Raw genomic sequence first — 22,097 nt, 5'->3', positions numbered from 1 at the left:
AAAGCTATTTACTTGTTCCCATGCCATAAGAATTAGACGTCACCAAATGAAATTAATAGGCAGGAGGTTTAACACAAGCAAAAGTTTTTCTCCATGCAGTGTACAGTCCACATGTGAAACTCCTTGCCAGAGGATGTTCTGAAAACCAGGACTTTAACAGGGTTCAAAGCAGAACTAGAGAAGTTCATGGAGGTTAGGTCCATCAATACTTACTAAACAGGATGGGTAGGAATGGTATCCCAAGCCTGTGCTTGTCCATGATAGGAAATGGGTGACAGGGAAGGAATCATTTGATGATTTCCTGCTCTGGTCACTCCCTCTGGGGCATCTAGCTTTGGCCACTGTGAGAAGATAGGATACTGGGATAGTTGGACCTTTGGTTTGACCTAGTAGGGCTGTTCTTCTTATAGGATAAAATTTTGAAGTAGGCCATGATATTTGCTAAGAACCACTGTTCCAAAATGGAGTCTGGTAAGCACCCCCGCATCCCTGCCATCTGGGGAGGGCATCCCAGATGATGTAAATAACTCCCTAGGCAGCCACATTCTAGTAAGGGACCCTGCGGGCAGAGTAATTGGACTAGAGTTAGAGGATGAGTGACACGATTTTTTCATTAACTTATCCCTTAATTCTGCATTGCCAACTTGCTTTGAGTCTGTAGAGGTAACACAAATGATCATGTCCATGCAAAGATTACCTCAGGATGCCAGACGAGACATCACTGCTTTACACATCAGTGTATTACAGCTGAGATATCACTTTATACATTGGTGTTGAGGACTGCACTCTTCAAAGGACTTGTTTATAGATAAAATGTTCTGTCAACTGCACACCAAAACTCTTTGTAACTCCCAGAGTGTTCGCTAATTCATTTGGATTGCTCATTGATTATGCTCATTTCTTTATTGTCTGCTTCTACTCTTTCCTCTGACTATCAGCTCTCTATATTACCAATCATAACTTGGTGCCATCAGTGAATTCTGAAACTCAGCCAAGTTCAGAATCACTCCACCAGCTGGTTGGAATAAACCTTTGTTGCTTCACATACAATATCCAGACTTTATTCCAACGTTCTGTTCTTCTCCTCCCACCGTCCTGGAAACGGGGAATTCCCAGTATTCTGTGCTGCAACTCTCTCTGTGCTGGAGGTGTCCAAATTTCCAGTTTTGGTGCAGAACCAAGAGGGGGACTTAGTCTTCTGTCCCCACCCTTCTCATTTTATCATGAATAACAATATAGGTCACCTAAACAGACCATTACATTAATACCAGAATGAGTGGAGCATGAATATATGCTGGCATTGCGGCTGAAATGGTTGAAGGGAAAGAGCTGCAGCTAGCACTCCCGAGACCTATAGAAGGTGTGGCTTTACAGTCCTCTCTTCTGTCACTGTATTCATGAACTTTGTCTTAAGAATTAGCTTGATAAATAAAATTCTAACCTGAGACTAAAACTTTAGAGTTCTGGGCAGCATTTTTTAATATTCTTTTTACATTCAAGGTCTTGTCTTCCTTCAGTGCTTTATATGTCATGGGAAGATGTTTTTACAGCACTTATTATGTAGAATACAATATTGTTACTCATTGGACCAGATGAGGGAACCAAATTTGTGGTGCTGTGAGTTGGTCCAGGTTGGAAGAGAAACTGGTGAGAGGCAGTTATTTCTCTGATGTACTTTTAGTTATTTGCACAGAATTACAAAGTCCCATTTGCCTGAACACAGAAGGAATTGAACAATGGGGGACAGTATGCTTGCTTATAGGTCCAGGCCTTCTCTTTTCCCGTGCACAGATATCCCTTCTACCTCTTCCTTGATCTTGTACATCGCTTTCTCTAGAAGTTACTCAGCAATATCGGATCTCCTTGTTGTCTACCTCTACTCATTCTAAACCAACTTCCCAACTGTCCACAAGTTCTTGCCGCTGCCTCTGCATCATCACTGATAGCCTTTTATTCTCTCAGGGCCACAGGCTATGCCTCCAGGTTGTGCCTGCTTGTCTTGCTTTTTGCTGCTTTCTCTGTCCTGCTTTTTACACACACACATTTACCCAAATAGCCACTAAATATTGCCCGCCCCCCGTATGTACCACTCACCTAAATAATGTAATGGCTAGTTAATGCCCTCTGCCACACATGTTTTGTATTAAGTGAGGGGGTTATTTCACTGACCCTCAAAAGTATCTTCTAATTCAGGGGTTATGCATGGCCTATGACAAAGAGGTTTTATCCAACCCACACTGTAAAAAAAAAATAAAAACCATACACAAAAATGCATATTTACAACTATTTTAATTGGAATTGTAATATATAATTTTTAAAAGTACAACTCAGATTATTTCCATCACAAATGTTGGAGACAAATGCAAGTTGCAAGGAAGCACTTTTCCAGCTAGATTTTTTACAAATATATAACAGCAATTTTAGCTTTTGTCTCCATATCAAACATGTAAATTGTACATTTAGCATGTTCTTTACAAGGCCTTACACAAGTAGCTGTTCATTTTATTTAGTGTCCCAGCTGCTAGTACTATGGTGCCAATTTGCATATGTGAGTTGTCTCTTTGGTGTTCTGCTCATTAAGTACCTAGCCAAAGCTCACTGAAAGCAATGGACATCTTTCCCTAAATGGGAAGAATAAGTTCCCTTAAGTGTTAGAGAAGAACTAGCAGGCAGATCAAGAGCCAGCCCTCAGTTCAGTTATAAGCATCCTAGCTCTCCTAGCATCCCATGCCTATTACATAAAGTGCTAAACTTCAATATGCGTTCAGCTGTTGGTTGCCTTTCTAGTACAATGTCCCATCCCCTTCCTCAAACTGCCAGCAGGATTGTTTATTGAGGCAGGTACCTAGAAGGAGTAGAGAGGTAGTGGGGAACTGGCAAGCTGGAGAAGAATTTGAAGGAGTGGGGAAAAGTTACATCACCCTCCCACGGGTATTACCCATGGATATTATACAGAAAAGATAGCCCCTGGACTATGCTACTTTTATTCACATACATTCTGTACAGTGTGAAACTCCTGCAATGGGGCAGGCATAGTCAGCAGGACGCCTGATGGCTATCTCTTTTGGAGCTGCAAATGTTCCGAGGTCCTCAGAGCTAAAGCAGGCCTTTGCACCTCTTGTGGATTCCTCACTATCAGCAGAGGTTAAGGCTAAAATCAATACCCATTCCACAAGCTGCAGACACTGCACCAGTCCACCATGGAATTGTAAGAGAGAATCCTACGTTCTCCTTCCCATTTCTGCGGGAGGTGGTGAGGTAGGCCAGCATTAGCAATGTGCTAACACCTCTAAGTTAGTTTTCAAAGTACAAAAGGAGCTGAAAGTATGGTGAGCTGCAACGTGCAACTGAAAATGCTGAAAATTAAAGGGGATGGGAGAAGGAATATGGAAGCTAGATGATCTAGGGAACCTGGAATACAGTAAAAAGTAATGTAAAATTAATGTATTAGTAAATATATTGAAAAATTAGAGGAAGTGCTGTCCTAGTCTTTCCTCATCATTTTTTTAATTTTCATAATACTAGTGACTAGTTTCCATAGGGAAGGAATATGCTGCATATCATATGCCACTGCCCAAATCCCATTCCTCCACCAACTTCAGCACATGGAGTCTGTAAAAGAACTTTTTTAAAGGGGAAAGGAGCCATATAGTAAAAGCCGCAAGGCCTGCCAGGGTGTGGATGAGTAGCCTAGTATTATTTCTAAGTGCACTCTAAGTAGGAGCAACATCATATAGCAAATGTATTATACATTATACATAAATACAAGTTACAAAACTATGAAACAATCCATATTTTAAGATTATAACCATCAGCTACAATAAGAAATTAAAATATATTTACATTGCACATAACAGTTAAAAATGTAAGTGAGAAATGTAGTGATAAAGTGTCATTTTCAGCTTTTACCAGTTCTCTTTTGAACATGAAAAGTGAGTGAATAAAACTGGACAACATATGGGTAATAAATAATTGAAAGTAGCAGAATCTGCTCTTTTTCTTTGTCCAGGAAGAGTTAAAATAAAGGCTGATGAGAACGGAAGCAGACGGAAAATCTAAAGCACATTTAGGGTTCAACCCAAAATTCCTTATTTAGGATTACTTCTTACTAGCCGCCATGGAATTTTTGCCTGAATATGGAGTTTGGAAATGGCTGAGAGCTCTTTATGTGAGCTCCTCTTGGACAGGGGTTACTCTCTTAAGGCTGCAAGATCAGACCTTCAATCCCTGAATACATGTAAGGGAGAAACTAACTGGAGATTAGATTCTCATTTGTTCTTTCCATCAACAGATGACAATAAATTCCCATTTGGTTTTGGGAAGAAGGGGCTTTCAAAATTAGGGGGTCCTTTGGAAAGGCCCCTGTCTACACAGGTCGTGTACGTTTTGAAAGTAGCACTTTCAAATCGTGCGAGGTCTCCATTATGCTAACAAGGCACAGCATATTCGTGGCAACGCCTCATTACTATCTGCCAAACTCCCTCGTTAACATGACCCTTTTGAAAGGGAGGGGCCAGTGTAGATGCAGCCCCAATGTTTAGAACATTGAAACAAATAGAATCATATGGTTGAACCCAGTGCTTTATTACATTGGAGTTTTGACAAATGATGAAACAGACAATTGAGAGAAGCATCTTTATAATACAAGAGGTCAGAATTTTGGGGAAAGATTTTCATACCAAGTATATAATACAAGTTGGTGTAGTTTCACTAAAACGTGAAGCAGTTTGCAGGTTTTCCCCAAAAATTTTGCTAGTTTCACATGAAAACATAAAATGTTTTTCCACAGGCACAAAACAAAACAACTATACAACAAAAATTACAATAATGAAAAAATAAGAAATTTTATCTGCAAAAATGGCAAAACTTTGTTTATAAGTAAAAATGGAAAAATGATTTAATTCAGAGGGCCCAATGTTTACTCCTTTCACAGGGAGAAGTTATGTTTGCTGGCAGAAAAAAATAATGTATGCCAAATTCCCCAATACAATAATCTCAGTTTGTATGTGAAAACCCTGGTGACAGTGAAAAACAACCATTTCTCTAGTTGCTACCAGCAATGTGTGTTGTTCACATTGCACTCCATTAGCAATACGATATAATTAATTTGGGGCTTGTAAATCAGTGATAATCTTGATACTGATTTTGTTCCCTTAGAGATATGTTTTATGTATTCACAGACATTTTAATCTGTACTTGAATTCAGTGTCATTAGTTGGTTGCAAAATACCCAGTCCTGCTCGGGATTGGTCTAACGAAGGACATGGCACATTTTTATCAAGAAGCTCAATTTCAAAGCGTGAAAGTACCAAAGCTAAAAACTGTTTGATTTCATGGACAGCAAACAGTCTTCCAGGACATTTTGCTATTCCTGTTCCAAAGGGCATGTAATAATATCTTAACTTGTGACCGTTGCGATAGAAGTTAGTCTTTTCTTCTCCATTCTCATTGAGATAGCGATCGTACTTGAATGTCTGTAATGAAAGTTCAGTGTCAGAGCCACATTAAGCCATTAAAGCAGGGGGGCATGGTGTGCAACCACAAAGATACCTTGCCTCCTGCGAAGAGCAGCCAATGCACAATATGCTCCTCTTCTGTGGCTAGCCATGCCACCAGTCTTCCAAACCCTTTTGGGAGATCTTAGCCTTTGCAAGATCCTTTAATCTGGGCAGCTCTTGCATTTGAGCTGACGGAATGCCAGTCTCTGTACAGGGGCACCCATGTTGGAAAGATTTTGTCACCTCTACTTGCCTTTCACTGACCCACACATTTGCAATCTAGCTTTTTGCACGTGTCCAAATTGGAAGATGTTCCCTTGTCCCTCACTACCACTCCATGGCCTCAAGGACTCATGTCCTCACTTGCAACACCACAGCATGGTGGCTTTCTCTGCCTAAGGAAAGCAGAAGAGAACATCACCTCAAACCTATCAACTCTACTTTTTCGCTCAGCCAAAAGTTTGCTGCAAAATGAAGTGAGGCCAGTGCTGATGTTGCTGGTTCCGTGGCACTCCCAAATCTCAGGGAGTTCCCAGGAATAAATGCAGGTTCTGTCTGGTAGGCTACGTCTACACGTGCCCCAAACTTCGAAATGGCCACGCAAATGGCCATTTCGAAGTTTACTAATGAAGCGCTGAAATGCACATTCAGCGCTTCATTAGCATGCGGGCGGCCGCGGCACTTCGAAATTGACACGCCTCACCGCCGCGCGGCGCGTCCAGACGGGGCTCCTTTTCGAAAGGACCCCACCTACTTCGAAGTCCCCTTATTCCCATTAGCTGATGGGAATAAGGGGACTTCGAAGTAGGTGGGGTCCTTTCGAAAAGGAGCCCCATCTGGACGAGACGCGCGGTGGTGAGGCGCGTCAATTTCGAAGTGCCGCGGCCGCCCGCATGCTAATGAAGCGCTGAATATGGATTTCAGCGCTTCATTAGTAAACTTCAAAATGGCCATTTGCGTGGCCATTTCGAAGTTTGGGGCACGTGTAGACACAGCCGTAGAGTGTGGTACCCTGGGGCGGGACACGGATGCCAAATGTTTTGTTAATAAGCAGTGGCACAGAGGAACCGCAAGCCCTCGGGCAAGATGGGCAGGGGAGGCAGCTCCACCCCAGAAGGGATGGGGTCATGGGCAGAAAGGGAGGAGTGTGGGGCATTCAGATCTCAGTGCCACTGGGCCTGTGCAGCTGGGTCCCCTCCTCTCTTCCTTCCCACCAGCCAGGCACAGCAGTGTGCTGTGGCAATTCAAAGGGGCCTGGATTTCCAGCTACTGTTGCTACTATGGCTACTTCAGCAGTGGCAGCAGCTGGAGCTCTGGGCCCCTTCAAAATGCCAGGCCTAAAGGCAATAGTCCCCTTTGCCCTCCCACCCCACTTTGGTGGACCTGTTAACTAGGCAGTTACCTCCTGGAACAAAGAGTTTGATATGTCTCTGTAAGCACTCACCAAGGGATCAGCATAGATATCTGGATCAAAGTGCAGCAGCTGAGGATAAAGAGCTACAATGTCATCTTTGCGGATGTTATAGGAGTCATTTTCCAAGTGCAAAGTGAAATCCTCCTTAGCAACTCTGAAGGTCATGGATGCACTGGACAACCTCATTGCTTCCTTGATAATGCTATCTGAAAGAAAGAGAAAAAAAAAGAAAATTATTAACATGGAAAAAGGTATTGTATCCCTCAGTGCGGTGCACAGTCTAAATTGCCTGTAACCTTCTGTAACAGAAAATAGCATGAAGAGAAGAAATGTGATAAACTGCATAGAGATAAGAAAACTGTATAAGAAGGTGAAAAAGAGAGAAATTTCCCTACATTTTGTTTTCTAATATTTCATTTGGTGTGGAAACTATCCAGTGGCAGGAGGGATGCTACAGGCTCTCAGAAGATCTTTTCCATCAGAAGCACTAATAATTTACTCATGAATTCAAGGATCACAGGTACCATCTTGGTCATCTAGTCTGATCTCCACAAGCCACAGAACCTCACCTACCGCTTCTGCAATAGATCCATGTCTGTGTTATTGAAATCCTCAATCCTTGATTTAAAGACTTTAAATTACAGAAAATACACAATTTACTCTGGTTCAAACTAGCAAGTGAACTGTGACCCACACTCTACAGGAAGGCAGAAAAAGCCAGGGTCTCAGATAATGTAATCAAGGAAGAAATTCCATCCTGACCCTAAATATGGCAATCAGTTAGGCCATGAGCATATGCATAAGGCCACCAACCAGACACCCATGAAAGAATTCTCTTAGTAACTTAGAACCTTTCCCCTCTGATGTCCCACTTCCACCCATTGGAGATATTTGCTAGTAGCAGATCCATATGGGCCAAATATCCTTGTAGACACTTCATCATACCATCCATTCAATAAAGTTATCAAGCACAATCTGGAAACAAGTTTGGTTTTTGCCCGAACTCTGCCCCTTAAAAAGTTGCTCCAGAACTTCACTGCTCTGGTGGTGAGAAAACGCCACCTAATTACAGAGCATTATATATCTTCTCCCAGCCTTTGTTACATTAGCCTAAACAAGCCAAGGACCTTAAGTTTCCTCTGATAAGACAGTTTCTCCATTGCTCTGATCACCCTACTAGCCCCACTCAGTCCCTGTTCAAGTTTGAATTCATTGCACTTACACATGAAAGACCAGAATTGCACAGATATTTGAGATGAGGTCTCACCAGTGAGTTGTACAATGGCGTGATGGGGTTTATCAGCCTCACGCTGCTGAGTGAGGGTTAAGGAGCAGGCCTGGATGCAGGAAACCACACCCCCTTGCCTCTGCTGAGCTTGCTTCTAGTGGCAGGAGCATTTAGAAGGGAGCAGCTCAGTGCAGTATTGGCTGACTGAGGACAGTATTTGGTTGCAGCACACTCCTGCTAAGTCACTGGGACTCCAAACTGCTCTAAGCAAGTAGCTGGAAGGCTGTTACCTGCGAGAGCTAGGGCGATTACTCACTGTTACCATGTGAAGGGGCTCCAGAGAAGAACTGGGGAGGAAGCTAAGAGGGATTCCAAGACTGAGCTGGAACACCAATGGAAGTACATGGAACAGGGATAGAAAATGACCTAGTGGGCATCAGTAAGTGTACCAGAGCCTAGGGCACATATATCAACCCCTAGCAGAACCCAGTGAAATTGGGTGGGGCCAGGTTACCCTACCACCATTTTCTTGGGATTCTAGCTGCAAGGCAGGGCAGCCCTGGACACCTGCCAGTGGGTGACACTATCATGATCTGTAGCCACTAGGTAGAGTGGCCATGGACACTCACTAGTAAGCAGCACTGACAACCTGGGACACCAAGGCACCCCTAAGAAATATTAGTAACATTTCACTATCTCTATTAAAAGTACCTCAACTAACACACCCTAGGACGGAATTACTGTTTTTCACAGTCACATCACAATGGAAGCTCATAGTCTTCCTAGGGTGGACTGATATTCTGTTGCTTCTGACTGGTAAGTCTATTACTCCAGTTTTTAGTGTTGTCCAGCTCTTCTTGTATGATAGTCTGGTCTTCATCTGTTTGGTAATAGCTCCCGACTTTGTGTCATCTGCAAATTCTATTCGCTTGCAGCCACTTCTTGTGCCTAGGTCATTAATGAAATAGTAAACAAGACTGGTCCCCCGACCAATCCTTGAGGAACTCTACTATTAGCCTCATTCCTGCCTGACAGTTCACATTTTAATGGACCATAGACTTTTTGTCTCATTTTTTATTCTCTTAAATATAAATAATATATTATGACTCTCAAGACAGAGGGTATGATCCCCAAACTTATTGAATCATTAAAAATCTTTGCTATTGGGCTTGAAATTTCATGTGCCAGCTCCATTGGGATGGAGATTTTTCCAGGCCCCTGAATTTGATTCCATTAATAGGTCTGAAATGGGCGTCCACCTCAGATTTGGTAAGTACTACTTCAATATTCCAGTTTCCAAGAAGCCACCCTGCCACTGCCCCAAAACTCCTCATTGCTCTTCTTGAAAACTGAGCCAAAGTGTTCATTTAGATGTTGGGACATGCCTAGCTTATCGTTAATCTCCATCTCAACTTTGGGATTTAACAATCCTGTTTTTCTTGCTTTCTTTTTATTTATGTAGATAAAGAATCCTTCACTATTGATTTCAATTTCCTTTGTAACATCCAGCTTTTGCTTTGTTTTTGGCAATTCTCATGTTCGCGCTACACTTCATGGCTGCCCAGAGACATGAAAATCAGTACAGCCATACTGAGTCAGACCAATTGTCCATCGAACCCAGTATCCCCATCTTCTGACAGCGACCAATGCCAGATGCTTCAAAGGGAATGAACAGAATAGGGCACTCAACAAGTGATCCATCCTCTTTTCTTCTGTCCCAGCATCTGGCAAACAGAAGCTTAGGGACACCAGAGCATAGGATTGCATCCTTTACCCTTTTGGCTAATGGCAATTAACTGATTTATTTTCCATTAATTTATCTAATCTCTTTTTTTTAATCCAGATATACTTTTGGCATCCACAGCAGCCACTGGCAATGAGTTCCACAGATTGACTGTGCTTTAAGTGGAGAAGTACTTCCTGTTTGTTCTAAACCTGTTGCCTATTAGTTTCACTGGGGTTACATCTAGACGTGCACGCTACATCGAAATAGCTTATTTCGATGAATAACGTCTACACGTCCTCCAGGGCTGGCAACGTCGACGTTCAACTTCGATGTTGGGTAGCACCACATCGAAATAGGCGCTGCGAGGGAACGTCTACACGCCAAAGTAGCACACATCGAAATAAGGGTGACAGGAACAGCTGCAGACAGGGTCACAGGGCAGATTCAACAGCAAGCCACTCCCTTAAAGGGCCCCTCCCAGACACAGTTGCACTAAACGACACAAGATCCACAGAGCCAACAACTGGTTGCAGACCCTGTGCATGCAGCATGGATCCCCAGCTGCAGCAGCAGCAGCCAGAAGCCCTGGGCTAAGGGCTGCTGCCCACGGTGACCATAGAGCCCCGCAGGGGCTGGAGAGAGAGCGTCTCTCAACCCCTCAGCTGATGGCCGCCATGGCGGACCCCACTATTTCGATGTTGCGGGACGCGGATCATCTACACATGCCCTACTTCGACGTTCCACTTCGAAGTAGGGCGCTATTCCCATCCCCTCATGGGGTTAGCGACTTCGATGTCTCGCCACCTAACGTCGATTTCAACTTCGAAATAGCGCCCAACACTTGTAGCCGTGACGGGAGCTCTTTTGAAGTTGGCGCCACTACTTCGAAGTAGCATGCACATGTAGACGCGGCCTGGGTGACCCCAGAGAGCTTTTCTTGCTGAGCCTTCCCTTCTTCCAGTCCTTGTAGGCTGTTTTCTCTTATTAACTTGTTTCAGATGCTGGTACATCCAGTTTGGTCCGTAACCCTTCCTTATGAGTTTTTGTCCCTTGCTTGGGCTGCAGGGTGTAGCATTTTTCTGCATTTTTGTTTCAAAGTAATTCCAAGTCTCCTCCACATTCAGAACCTTGAGCTCTTCATTCCAGTCAACCTCTCTTAATATTTTTAAGTCTTCCCTTTTAAACGTAAGGACCCTATTTGCCAATATGTTTTGTGTATCATTTCAACCTCAAAAACAAACAAACAACTGTCCTGGATCATCCTTCTCAGGGAAATAAACAAGGAAAAGGGTAGGGAGAAAACGGACAAGATCCCTTTGTGACCTACCCCTAAAATTGTTCTTCAGAGGGATTTGCCTCACCATGATGGAAAAGGAAATGGCCCCACCACCTGGCTCCACCACTCATTTTGCAGCCCCTAGCCATACCTTCAGCTTTTTCCTTCCCAGTTGCTCCCCAGTCATGAGCTCCTGTTTTGCTGGAGGACTGTGAGGGTGCTGAGGCAGAGATGACTAATGCCTCTTGTCCCTAATAGGGAGTGTTGAGATGTGTGTGGTGGTAACTCTCCGTTACATTTAAAACATTTAAACATTTAGAACTGGAGGCAAAAAATACTGTGGACTAGGGAATGAGCCTGCCCTGAGATGTGGAATGGAATAGAGAGGCTGGAGAAAGATGGAGAAAAACATCAGAATAATGTGGCAGTATTTTCCTAAGGGAGGAGAATGATATTGGCAAAATCAACAATGCATCTTTTTAAAAAATTACATTGAAATCCCCCCAGCCTAGCAATAATTGAATATTTTCAACATCTCGAAGGCTAATCTTCACAGGTACTGTACTTGGACTCCTAACTTCCACTGAAATTAACAGGGGACTAAGTGACTGGCCAGCAAGATCCTCAATCACTTGGTTGCTTTTTGAAAATGTTGCCTATATTTTAAATAATAATAATAATAGTAATAATAATAATAATAATAATACATTTAGCCACATTGTCAGAAACTCATTGTTCAATATTTCGCAAGGATTAGTTGCAACTGCAAGTATGGTAAGGTCCTGCTTTTTGATGTTAGCCCTTTTTAAAAACCAAAACCAAAACACAACCTTACTTTGAATCGTTTATACATCACTGGTGTTGTATGATATGGTAGTTAAGCATTGCTCAAACATGAAATTATCTGGGGAAAATGGGATTAATTTCAAAATTATGATAATCCCCATACTACTAATATCAAGACTGCTGGCAAGTGTGACCTTTGCTAACTAAGAATACAGAGTAGTTTTATTTCCCTGCTGTTTGCTGGTCATTGCTGGTCATTTAGCATTTCATAGCAAGTGTTTAATTGACTGTAAATAGAACATTGTCTGAAAGTGGGTGTTCCTCAAATTGTCACATATGATAACCATACCTAATACTGGCATATTATCCAGTTGTTTTCGATTCAAGGAGATATGTTTGCCATCTAAGCTGATCTTTTCACCAGCATTTTCCAGTGTTTTTTGCAACTCTTCAGTAGCTGCTTTCATTGCTTCTGGGCTTCTAAAATCAATATACCAGAAATGAAAATATTGCTTACATGTACGCACTGTACAGAATGTTTGCTGTCTTAAATATGACATTCATTTTTCCTGTCTGCAGTGTAGTTTTTTAATTCACAGATGTAAACTAATAAAACAAAAAAGCCACATGAGAACCTAATATAATTACACATTTTATATTGGCAAAATCCTGGTTTCTCAGTACATTGAAAAGGTCCTCAAACAGTTGGTTCAACATCCAATTTTGAACAAGACCAAATCAATGGTATAATACTGTTAAATAATGACATCTCTGTAAAGCAAGGCCAAGACTGAGGAATAGTGTGATTAATCCTATATTAGGAAATAGCCCCATAACAGATTAAAAAAAAAAAAGAATTTCCCTATACTTTAAATTAGATAACATATCCTAGGCACTTTCTGTTCTTCCGTACAGGTACAGCAGACGTTGTCAATGGATGAGATGATTTTAAACAGATATAAAGGTTATAATCCTGCAGCCCCTGGTGCGTGAAGTGGGGGAGGCACAGAACTTCTGTAGAAATCAATGGGCATACCCAAGGACTTCAGAATCAGAAAATCTGTAAAGTTTATAAACCCCTTATACATCTGAATGCAATGTGCTATCTAAATGGAAGTCATTATCATCAGCAGGTAAGTGTGGTGTTTTTATAATTTTGTTATGTCTATTTATCATAGAAATGTAGGCAGATGGTGTAAATCTTATCTTGAAAAGTACAGAGAATAATCTCAGGCTAAATTTCTAAGACATGTACAATATGGGGTTTGTATGTAGAGGATTTGGATATAGAGTGGCAACAAGTTAGCAGAATGGAAAATCGCAACCTATGGGTCAGATACTCAGGTTGCGAAAATCGATATAGCGCCATTAAATTTAGCAGAGCTACATCAATATAGGCTCTGCAGATGCCTACCATCTTTCTTCTGTAAAGCAGCTAATCTATGCCTGCAAATCCAACCGGTGGGCAGATAAATGAAAGCATACAAAAAAACCTTGTCTGTTCCAGGGAAGTGATCTAAAAATGTCCCACTGCACCTGATGTTGGGAACCCTGGTGTAGTCAAGGCTCCCACAGCCATTGTTTAATAGCATGTTGTTTAGATATAATCTGAAGGTACAACTGACATAGAGTTAAAAGCATTTGTAGCTGCAGGGACCTTGTTTATACCAAGGCTCACAGAATTGGATTAGACTTTTCTCTAATGCAGAAAAACCCTGTGTGGGACCACCTCCTTCCTTGGGCTGTGTGAGAAGGGTCTCTGTGAGACCTTAACTCATGCAAGACAAAATCCTGGCTCTGCAGAAGTCTATAGGAGTTTTTGCCATTGACATCAGTGGGACCTGGATTTGACATTCACCCAAAAGCAGAATTTGGCCCTTAATGCTGAGACAAGTCCTGAGGGCAGTGGCAGTGACAGCCGCCAGGGACCTAGGGCAAGTTGAGAAGGGGCCCTGGCCCCTACCCCCAGAAGGAGTGGGGCCAAGGGTGTAAGGAGCAGGGCTTAGGGCAGTAAGCCCTGCCCCCCCAACCCCTGCACTCCCCTGAGCCATGTTCAGAGCAGTAGCACAGTGCTCCATGGCATTTCAAAGGGGCCTGGAACTCCAGCCATCCCCACAACTACTTTGGCAGCAACAGCAGCTGGAGCTCTTGGCCCCTTTGAAATGCTGGGCCCGGGGACAACTGCCCCCTTTGTCCCCCCTCACACTCCTCATCACCCAGCCTGCCTGATTGGTGACAAAGCAAAAACGTCCTTTTAACCATGGAAATGGCAAACTGTGCTACTTACCTAATAAGATAGAACAAGCTCCAGAAAGTGGCAGGTATCGTGTTCGCTTGTGAAGCCCATAGTACAGCCAGGTGGGTTTTTGCTTTTTCCTTGTCATCAAAAGTCGATAGAGTATCATTTAAGAACATACGGAGAGTGACAAGTTCAGAGACGTTGTCCCTTTTCCTGAGGTTCTCATGGAGCAGAGTCTCTGCCAGCTTCTCCCGGGCATTGTGGGCACTCTTGAACACATGGATAGGCACACCTGCCACAAGGGCTGGGAAGATTTTATCAAATTCCTTGAAGTTCTCAAGCGCATTTAGAATATGTGCCCTTTGGGTTTCCTGCTGAGATAGATACTTGTCTTGGGTTGAATTTAACTCAGTACCAAAAAGTGTTAAAAAGCCAGATTCAAACATCACCCGGCAGCAGAATGCATAAAGCCCATCTGTTACCCAGTTGCTGGAAGGCGGTTCACATGTACTTGATTGTAGCATGACATACTGTAGGTTTTTCATCATAGCCTCAGAGAGGGAATTCAGAGCATTGCCTTGTAAGGTTCGAATAAAAGTCTTATGCATATTTTCAGTGGTGTTTCCATCACATGGGTCAATACTGCCATGTCCAAAAGCCTGTGACCAAATAAATTGTAGGTAAGATAAATACGGATCATGACAACCTCAGTAAGCAGTAATTTAAAAGGGAAATCACAGCCAAGATATCACTTTCATAATTTAACACAGGGACATGCAGTAAAAATTGTCAACTCTGGAAGTGATAATTGGCCACAAGCTTTGTAACTGTTAAATGTGCACACAAAATAGTCTATGATACATGCTTATAAATAAAACGCTTGATCTCTTGGGGTATGTCTGCATTCCAATAAAACATCTGAGTAAGCTGACTCACAGAGCTTGGACTGCACAGCTATAAAACTGCAATACAGACATCTGGCTCAGTATGGAGCCTGGGCTCTTGAACCTCCTCCCCCGACCTCTTATGGGGTCCCAGAGCCCAGGCTCCAGCCCACACCTGAATGTCTATACTGGAGTTTCATAACAGCCTAAGCCACACAAGCCTGAGTCAGTTGATCGCTACCAGCTGTGGGGGTTTTACTGCAGGGTAGACATGTCATTAGGGCCTACTTTAATTCCCATTGGGATTCTTCTCACTAACTTCAGAGTTTAATTGGGCCATTAGTTGATCAGTTTTTCAAGAGTTAGGGCCAAATTCTCCAACGTGTCTCCTGAGAGGCTTTGAGTGCCCCCAAATTCCGTTGATGCTAAAGGGAGCGAACACACTCTGCAGCTTGCAAACTAGGGCATTACTATGTGAAAAAAGTAGACATGTTAAGGCAGGTGTCAGTAACCACCGGCACATGTGCCAAGAGTGGCAAGTGAACTGATTTTCATCGGCACATGAGGTAGGAGCTCAGCCCCACCCCTCATGTCCCATGCAGCTGGGAGCTTGCTCACAGCCAGGCCACCTGTGGATTAACAAGACCAGCTAATGCTACCAACTACCACTTACACGGTAAAGGTCTGCACATTTATTTATTTATTAACGAAGCTGTTGTAAGTAGGACTATTGGTGACTTTAAAAATTATCACTGGCACTTGGACATCAAAAGGTCAAATTTGAGCACTCAGCCTCTGAAAGATTGCTGACCCCTGTGTTATGGGATGGTAATTCACAGTTAAAGCACCCAAGTAACCTAAGCTCTGCCATGCAGTGAAACCATGCAATAGTCACATAAGTAGGGCCCTACCTCATTCACAGCCCATTTGGCCAATTGCATGGTCACACGATTTCAAAAATAATGAAATTTGTTATTTCAGCAAGTTAAACCTGAAATTTCAGGGTCTTGTACTTCTAAAGGTCCTCACCCAAAAAGGAGTTGTGGGGAAGTTGCAAAGTTATTGTGGGGAAGGATGGTGTTGTGGTACTGCTACTCTTACTTCTGTGCTGCTGCCTGCAGAGCTGGGCCATTCTCAGGTGCCACTATGCTCTGGCTGCCCAGTTCTGGAGGCAGCATCTTATTGCATAGTATGGTACAGTCATCCTTCTGCACTTCTGCTGGTGGGGCACTGCCTTCAGAGCTGGGCACTCAGGTAACAGCCACCACGCTCTGGCTGTGCAGCTTTAAAGGCAATGCAGAATATAGGGTGACAATATGGCAACCTCCCTAAAATAACATTGTGACTCCCCTGCTACCCCTGTTTAGGGACAGACCCCCAATTTGAGAAACGTTGGGCTCCCCATGAAATCTGCATAACATAAGGTAAAAAGCACACAAAAGACAAGATTTCAAGGGGGGAGACCAGATTTCATGCTCTGTGACGCATTTTTCATGGGCATGAATTTGGTAAGTCCCTATGTATATGGACAACAATTAAAACCCCACGAGCTGACCCACGTCAATTGACTTGGGCTTAACGGACATGTTTAGCTTCAGTGCAAACCATTCCAGCTTGGCCTGAAGCCTGGGCTCTAGGACACTGGGTGAGGAGTCCCAGACCTTGGACTCCAGCCCAATGACAAACATCTATACTGCAATTAAATAGCACTCGTGAAGGTCCCTAAAAGTAGCGGGGGGGGCACTCTGCATGAATTCTGGCCACATCCTCCACACTGCCTGAGGCCATGCCCTGCTCTGCCTCCACACAACCCCAGAAGCTAGGTGACCAGGTGCCCTCATAGTATCGGGAGAGTCCCAAAACCTGTTACCTTCTACCACCTGTCCTGATTTTTCGCACTTACTGTCTGGTAAAAGACCCCACCTCTACTCCAACTCTTCCCATCACCACTCTGCCTCCAGGGCCCTGAATTAACCAGTCACTCCTCTCTAATCCTTCTCTTCAGCCCTCCCCCCCATGCCCAGCTCTCAATCCTCTCTGCCCAATCCCCTGAGCCCACCTGCACCCTCCTTCTAAACCGACCTGCTCTACGGGCTAATCACAGGAGCATGGAGGAACACGTGGCAGGCAGGGGGCTTTGGGAGAAGAGATGGAGTGGGGGCAGGAAGAGGAGGAGCAAGGGTGGAGCCTCTAAGGAAAAAGAGGCATCAGGGTTGGGGCCTCAGGGGAAGAGGTACAGTGTGGGCAGAGCCATGGGGGAAGAGACTGAGTGTGAGCAGGGCCTTGGGAGAACACAGGAAGAGCCACAATTGAGGCCCCAGAGACACACACACCCTCCAGCACCTCCCACCTTCTCAGGTGCTTCCAGCACTCTAAAGCCCGACATGCGCCACATCTGGTATTTCTTGTCCCTTTTGGGGAGGCTTAGCTTCCCCAGTCTCTTAGACCTGCCATCCATTCCTGTACCCAAAACAACCACAAGCCCATATCAGCAGCCAAGGGCCAGCCATGCATGTCCAACTCCAATACAAGCACAGCCTGAGTTATCATTAAGGCATTTTAGTGTTTGTGGTCTGAGATAAGATTAAACTGATTTGTAAGACACATTCTCTTTCAAATCTATATAGTTGCTTCTTAGGGGGTCAATATAGGGCAAATAACAGGGTAAATCAATATTGCCCAGAAGTCATTACTCTCTAAGTGTTGTTTGAGGTCCTCAGTGAAATGAGTGTGTAGATTATTCCAGAACTTAGCTTCTAGGCCACATTTTTCCACTTTACTGCACAATGCTAACACCTAATTATTATTCTGTTGGCAGGAAGGCCCACATTTGAACAGGCCTGACCAAGACTTTTAGAGCTGAATCCTCCAATGGGTGAGTTAAGAACAGTGCTGTGCTATTGGGGAGAAACTTGTATGAATGGTAGTGTATGTCAGACCAGCTGTGTAGTGTGTAGATAATTTCAATTTCTAGGGATGTATGTTCACAAGCAATACATTTGTTTTCAAAACTAGTCAATTAAATATGAAGTCACAACAGTGCAAACCGTCTTGTGCTGGACTTCTGCTCTTGCATTTTTGTCATATTACATGACTAAATGTCATTCTCCTATAACCTAAATCTGTTTGAAAAACCCATTTTTATTTATATTAAGGAATAAAATATCTGATACGTAGTTTGTCTACCGGCTAACCTCTACTAACAATCTTTCCAACAGGCAGACATACTAAAAAGTCATATATAGATTAACTAGGTACAGTATGACTTGATCATCTTGATATTTTTCTTATTAAACATTAACATTTGTTAAAATACTAAAATCATTTTAAGTGGTACCTTTGCAGATGTAGCGAAGTGAAACTTTTTCCAGTCCAAATGCCTTCCTTGGCGCATCACAGAATGGTATGAAAAGGGGTCAGTGAGAAAATGAATATATTTCCCAGCTATCTTACAGGTGAAAATGTGCCCATATTTCTTTTGTCTTGCTTTGAGAAATTCAAGAGGGTTGGCACCAAACTGCAAAGCACAGCCCAGATATGGAAGTAACCCATTTTCCACTGGTGGCTCCCCAGGACGCCTACAAGTTTCAAGCAAATGTTACAAAATATGATTATAAATTAAGACCCATCCTTCAGCTCAGTCAGCTGTATAAGATTGTGCTATCAGTCTATTTATAACATTCAGTCACTATCAGTAGGAAATAGCTCTTCTTTTCATAATAAATGCATGATGAGCTAGCTCTGTAGTAGCTTTGAAAGAATAATCTTAACAGCCCACGGAAGCCTTATTAGAATCCAAACATGATAAAAAATGTGCTTTTTTACTTAAGCGGCATCACTCCAATTTATTTATTTACATTTGGATTGGTTGTTTTTTCCACCATTTAAAATACAATGTTCTATTCACTGGACGCAGTTAACAGTGCCTTAAATAAATATTCATTCCAGCAGTTAATGTTGCCTGGGATTCCTGATGCTGGAGTACATCCCAGCACTTTTCAGGACCTGTGGCAGAGCTCGCTCCATGCAGGCGATTCCTCTGGACAGTCTGCTGGACAGCTCTACTTTGGCAGCTTTCATTACATGATGAAAGAGATGTTTATTTGGTTTATCTTTGGCTTATTAGGTTTTTGTTTGTTTGTTTGTTTGTTGTTACTTTATTTACTTTTTCCCGACAATCTACCTGCTGACATTTCTGACTTGTAGGTTACCATCTGTAGGGCCCTTACCTATGCATCCTGAGTAACTACAGAGAGCTGAACTGTCAAAAATGGTTTTTGAACCAAATGAAAATATTCCCCAGCAAAAGTTTCATTTCTGAAGAAACTCTCTTGTTGAAAATGTGGAAATTGAGACCTGGAAAATGTTTACATAAAAAGAGTCTATGTTAAACATCAAATAAAATTAGATTCATTTTGGGGATAAAAAGTGTATATTGAAAATGCAAAATGGTTTCTGTACATGGATTTTGAATAAGAAAATTGTTTGGTTTCCACTTTTCAGTGAAAACTACCCAAAATTTTCATGGGAAAGTTTAAAGGCAACTGCTTTTTCAAAAATTTGTTCTGAAAAACAATTTTGTTTTAACCAGCTCTTCCTTATAACATGTAAGGCATTATTCAGTATCAGAGAGGTCGCCATGTAAGTCTTCTCTTCGAGAACAACAAGAAGTCTTGTGGCACCTTATAGACTAACAGATATTTTGGAGCATAAGCTTTCGTGGGCAAAGACCTGCATTCTGATGCATCTGACGAAGTGGGTCTTTGCCCACAAAAGCTTATGCTCCAAAATATCTGTTAGGCTATAAGGTGCCACAGGACTTCTTGTTGTTCAGGTAAATAAGCAATCCCCATGTGAGTAATGCTTTGCAGACTGATGTCCAGAATATCTGCTTTATAATTTGTTCCCATTAAAGCAGACATACCAACAGGGGGGACAAAGGGGCAGTTGTCCCAAGGCATGGCAATTCTAAGGGGCCTGGGACTCCCAACTGCTGCTACTGCAGCAGTTGTACTGGCCTCCTTTGCCCACGAAAGCTTCCTTTGAATCACAGCCTCCTTTGGATCACGACCAGAGTGCTGCACCGACCACTCCCCAGAGCAGAGAGGTGGGATGGGGGCCCTGCACTACAGTGCAGGAAGTGGTGAGGGCTGGCTGCCCGCAGTCCCACCCCTTCTGTTTGAGGACCTGCACCAACCCGTGCAGACACCTTGCCCGGAGCCTGTGGTGACTGTCAACATTACAGTCAGTGGCCAAGCTCTCATTGACCTTATGGGGCACGACAGGGCCGTAACCACCAAGGGCCCGACCCTATTCCAACTGAAGTCGGAGGCAAAAGTCCTTCAATAATTCAGGTTTGGCCCCTCTTGAGCCTGATCCTGGGCATTGCTGAACACTTCAGTTGGTTCAGTGTCCTCAATATCCCTTAGAATTTGAGGATGCACAGCACTTCCCAAGAATCAGCCCCTTATTTGCTCAGGATAGGGCCCTTAATTGCTCTGCAACTTCTAAAATAAATAATTTTATTTCCAATACATGCTATCAATTAAGAAGGCAAAAAACAAACTTATTATTAGCCGTAGTAATGACAGAAAGAATGGAACTGAAGATGCTTGAACAAGCACCACTTGGACCTCAAAAACATGAGAAGGGGATTATTTTATTTATTTGGCTGGTCTTTGGCTTGTACAACTCTCTAGCAAATGGAATGCTAGACATTCCACATTGACCCTGCCAATGAAAAACTATTACAGTGCTATTGTTGGCATGTAACACCTGGCTCTGGGCTTGCATCACAGAAATCAATGAGAGTTTTGCCCTTGGGCCCTGTTTCAGCAATCCCTTTATGTCCAAGTGCTTTGTTGAACTGGGATCCAGATAACTATGTTCCTATATAGGGACACCCACTGTACATCACAAATAATGTAAATAATATGTGTCATAGAGTTTAAAGTCAGAAGGGCTCACCAGCCTGTTGTAGAAGTATGGTACGCCCCTTCAAGTACCTGCAGATATAGGGAACAGCAGGCTGTGGCTTAAGAAGACCAGCAATCAGGTGTTGGGAACCAGCTGGTCCAGCTAAGCAGCAGCTAATAAATGGCTCTGACTCCCACGCGCATCAGCTGGAGCCCAAAACTGCGTGCTGGTCTGCTTAAGCCACTGCCTGCTGCTCTCTAGCTTTTTAGGCCTTTAAATGGGCATACCATCCTGTTACAACCACCTCCTACCTGACCTCTATAGCGCATGCCACAACCCCACCCAGCAACCACATAATAACCTCAGCCAGCATCCACATACTGCTGAGGAAGGTTAAAAACTGCATGGTCACAACCAGTCTGACTTAGAGAAAAATTCCTTCCTGACCCCATATACAGCTTACAACGTGGTTGCAGACAATGGTGTGCACAGAGTTATTTATTTTCTGTACTTTATTTCTCCTGCAAAGTTTAAAATAAAAACAGCAGGACGAGCGAACTACAATGCAGAACAAACATAATAATAAGCAAACAAACGTATCAATTTGTTCCCGTACACATGGCAATCCAAATAAAATGAAGCCTTCAGAGTATTTACTTAATACAGTAAATAAGACAAATGATGCATAGATTAAAGCAAGGTGTTTGGTGTGGCTACAGTCCAGACTGCACTACACCAATACAGAAAAGAAAATGAAAAAGAGATGAGGGATAAAAGTTATTTTTACATCAGAAGCATAGACAGATAGGATTTGATTTCCTGGATGTATGGAGCACTTGGAAATCAAATTGACTCGAACAGAGGCTGCATTTGCTAAGCACTTCTGAAAATCAGACCCCTAAAATCCCAAATTATTATTGTTTTATGAGCTCATGTACAGCTAGATTCCTCTTTTCTTTGTATTTCTAGACACTATTAGTTTTTATATACAGAAGAAAAAGAATATGAACTGGGGTGGCCTAGGATTTTTTTTTATTCATGCACAAAAAGTTGTTATACAATAAATCTTGCTCTCAAAACAAAACAAAACAAAACAAAAAATGAAAACCCAGGAACATCATCATTGTTCT

General features: G+C 42.9%; 1 protein-coding gene across 2 annotated transcripts in view; it reads right to left on the bottom strand.

The window, feature by feature from the left end:
• Positions 1-2,293: 2,293 nt before the first annotated feature.
• The window catches only part of CYP7A1 (cytochrome P450 family 7 subfamily A member 1), a 31,162-nt gene continuing 11,358 nt past the window's right edge, over positions 2,294-22,097 (bottom strand). For both annotated transcript variants that reach the window (XM_074985771.1, XM_074985769.1), the window contains 5 exons: positions 18,389-18,629; positions 14,216-14,826; positions 12,278-12,408; positions 6,943-7,118; positions 2,294-5,474 (listed from right to left, as the gene is read on the bottom strand). In XM_074985771.1, coding sequence (XP_074841872.1) covers positions 5,175-5,474; positions 6,943-7,118; positions 12,278-12,408; positions 14,216-14,826; positions 18,389-18,445 — 1,275 coding nt within the window. In that variant the 5' untranslated portion in view covers positions 18,446-18,629 and the 3' untranslated portion in view covers positions 2,294-5,174. The remainder of the gene's footprint in view (positions 5,475-6,942; positions 7,119-12,277; positions 12,409-14,215; positions 14,827-18,388; positions 18,630-22,097) is intronic.

This window comes from Carettochelys insculpta, chromosome 2, assembly GCF_033958435.1.
Source record: "Carettochelys insculpta isolate YL-2023 chromosome 2, ASM3395843v1, whole genome shotgun sequence".
Taxonomy (NCBI): domain Eukaryota; kingdom Metazoa; phylum Chordata; order Testudines; family Carettochelyidae; genus Carettochelys; species Carettochelys insculpta.
Note: the sequence above shows the minus strand (reverse complement) of the source record. Positions and strands in the feature narration are given on the sequence as shown.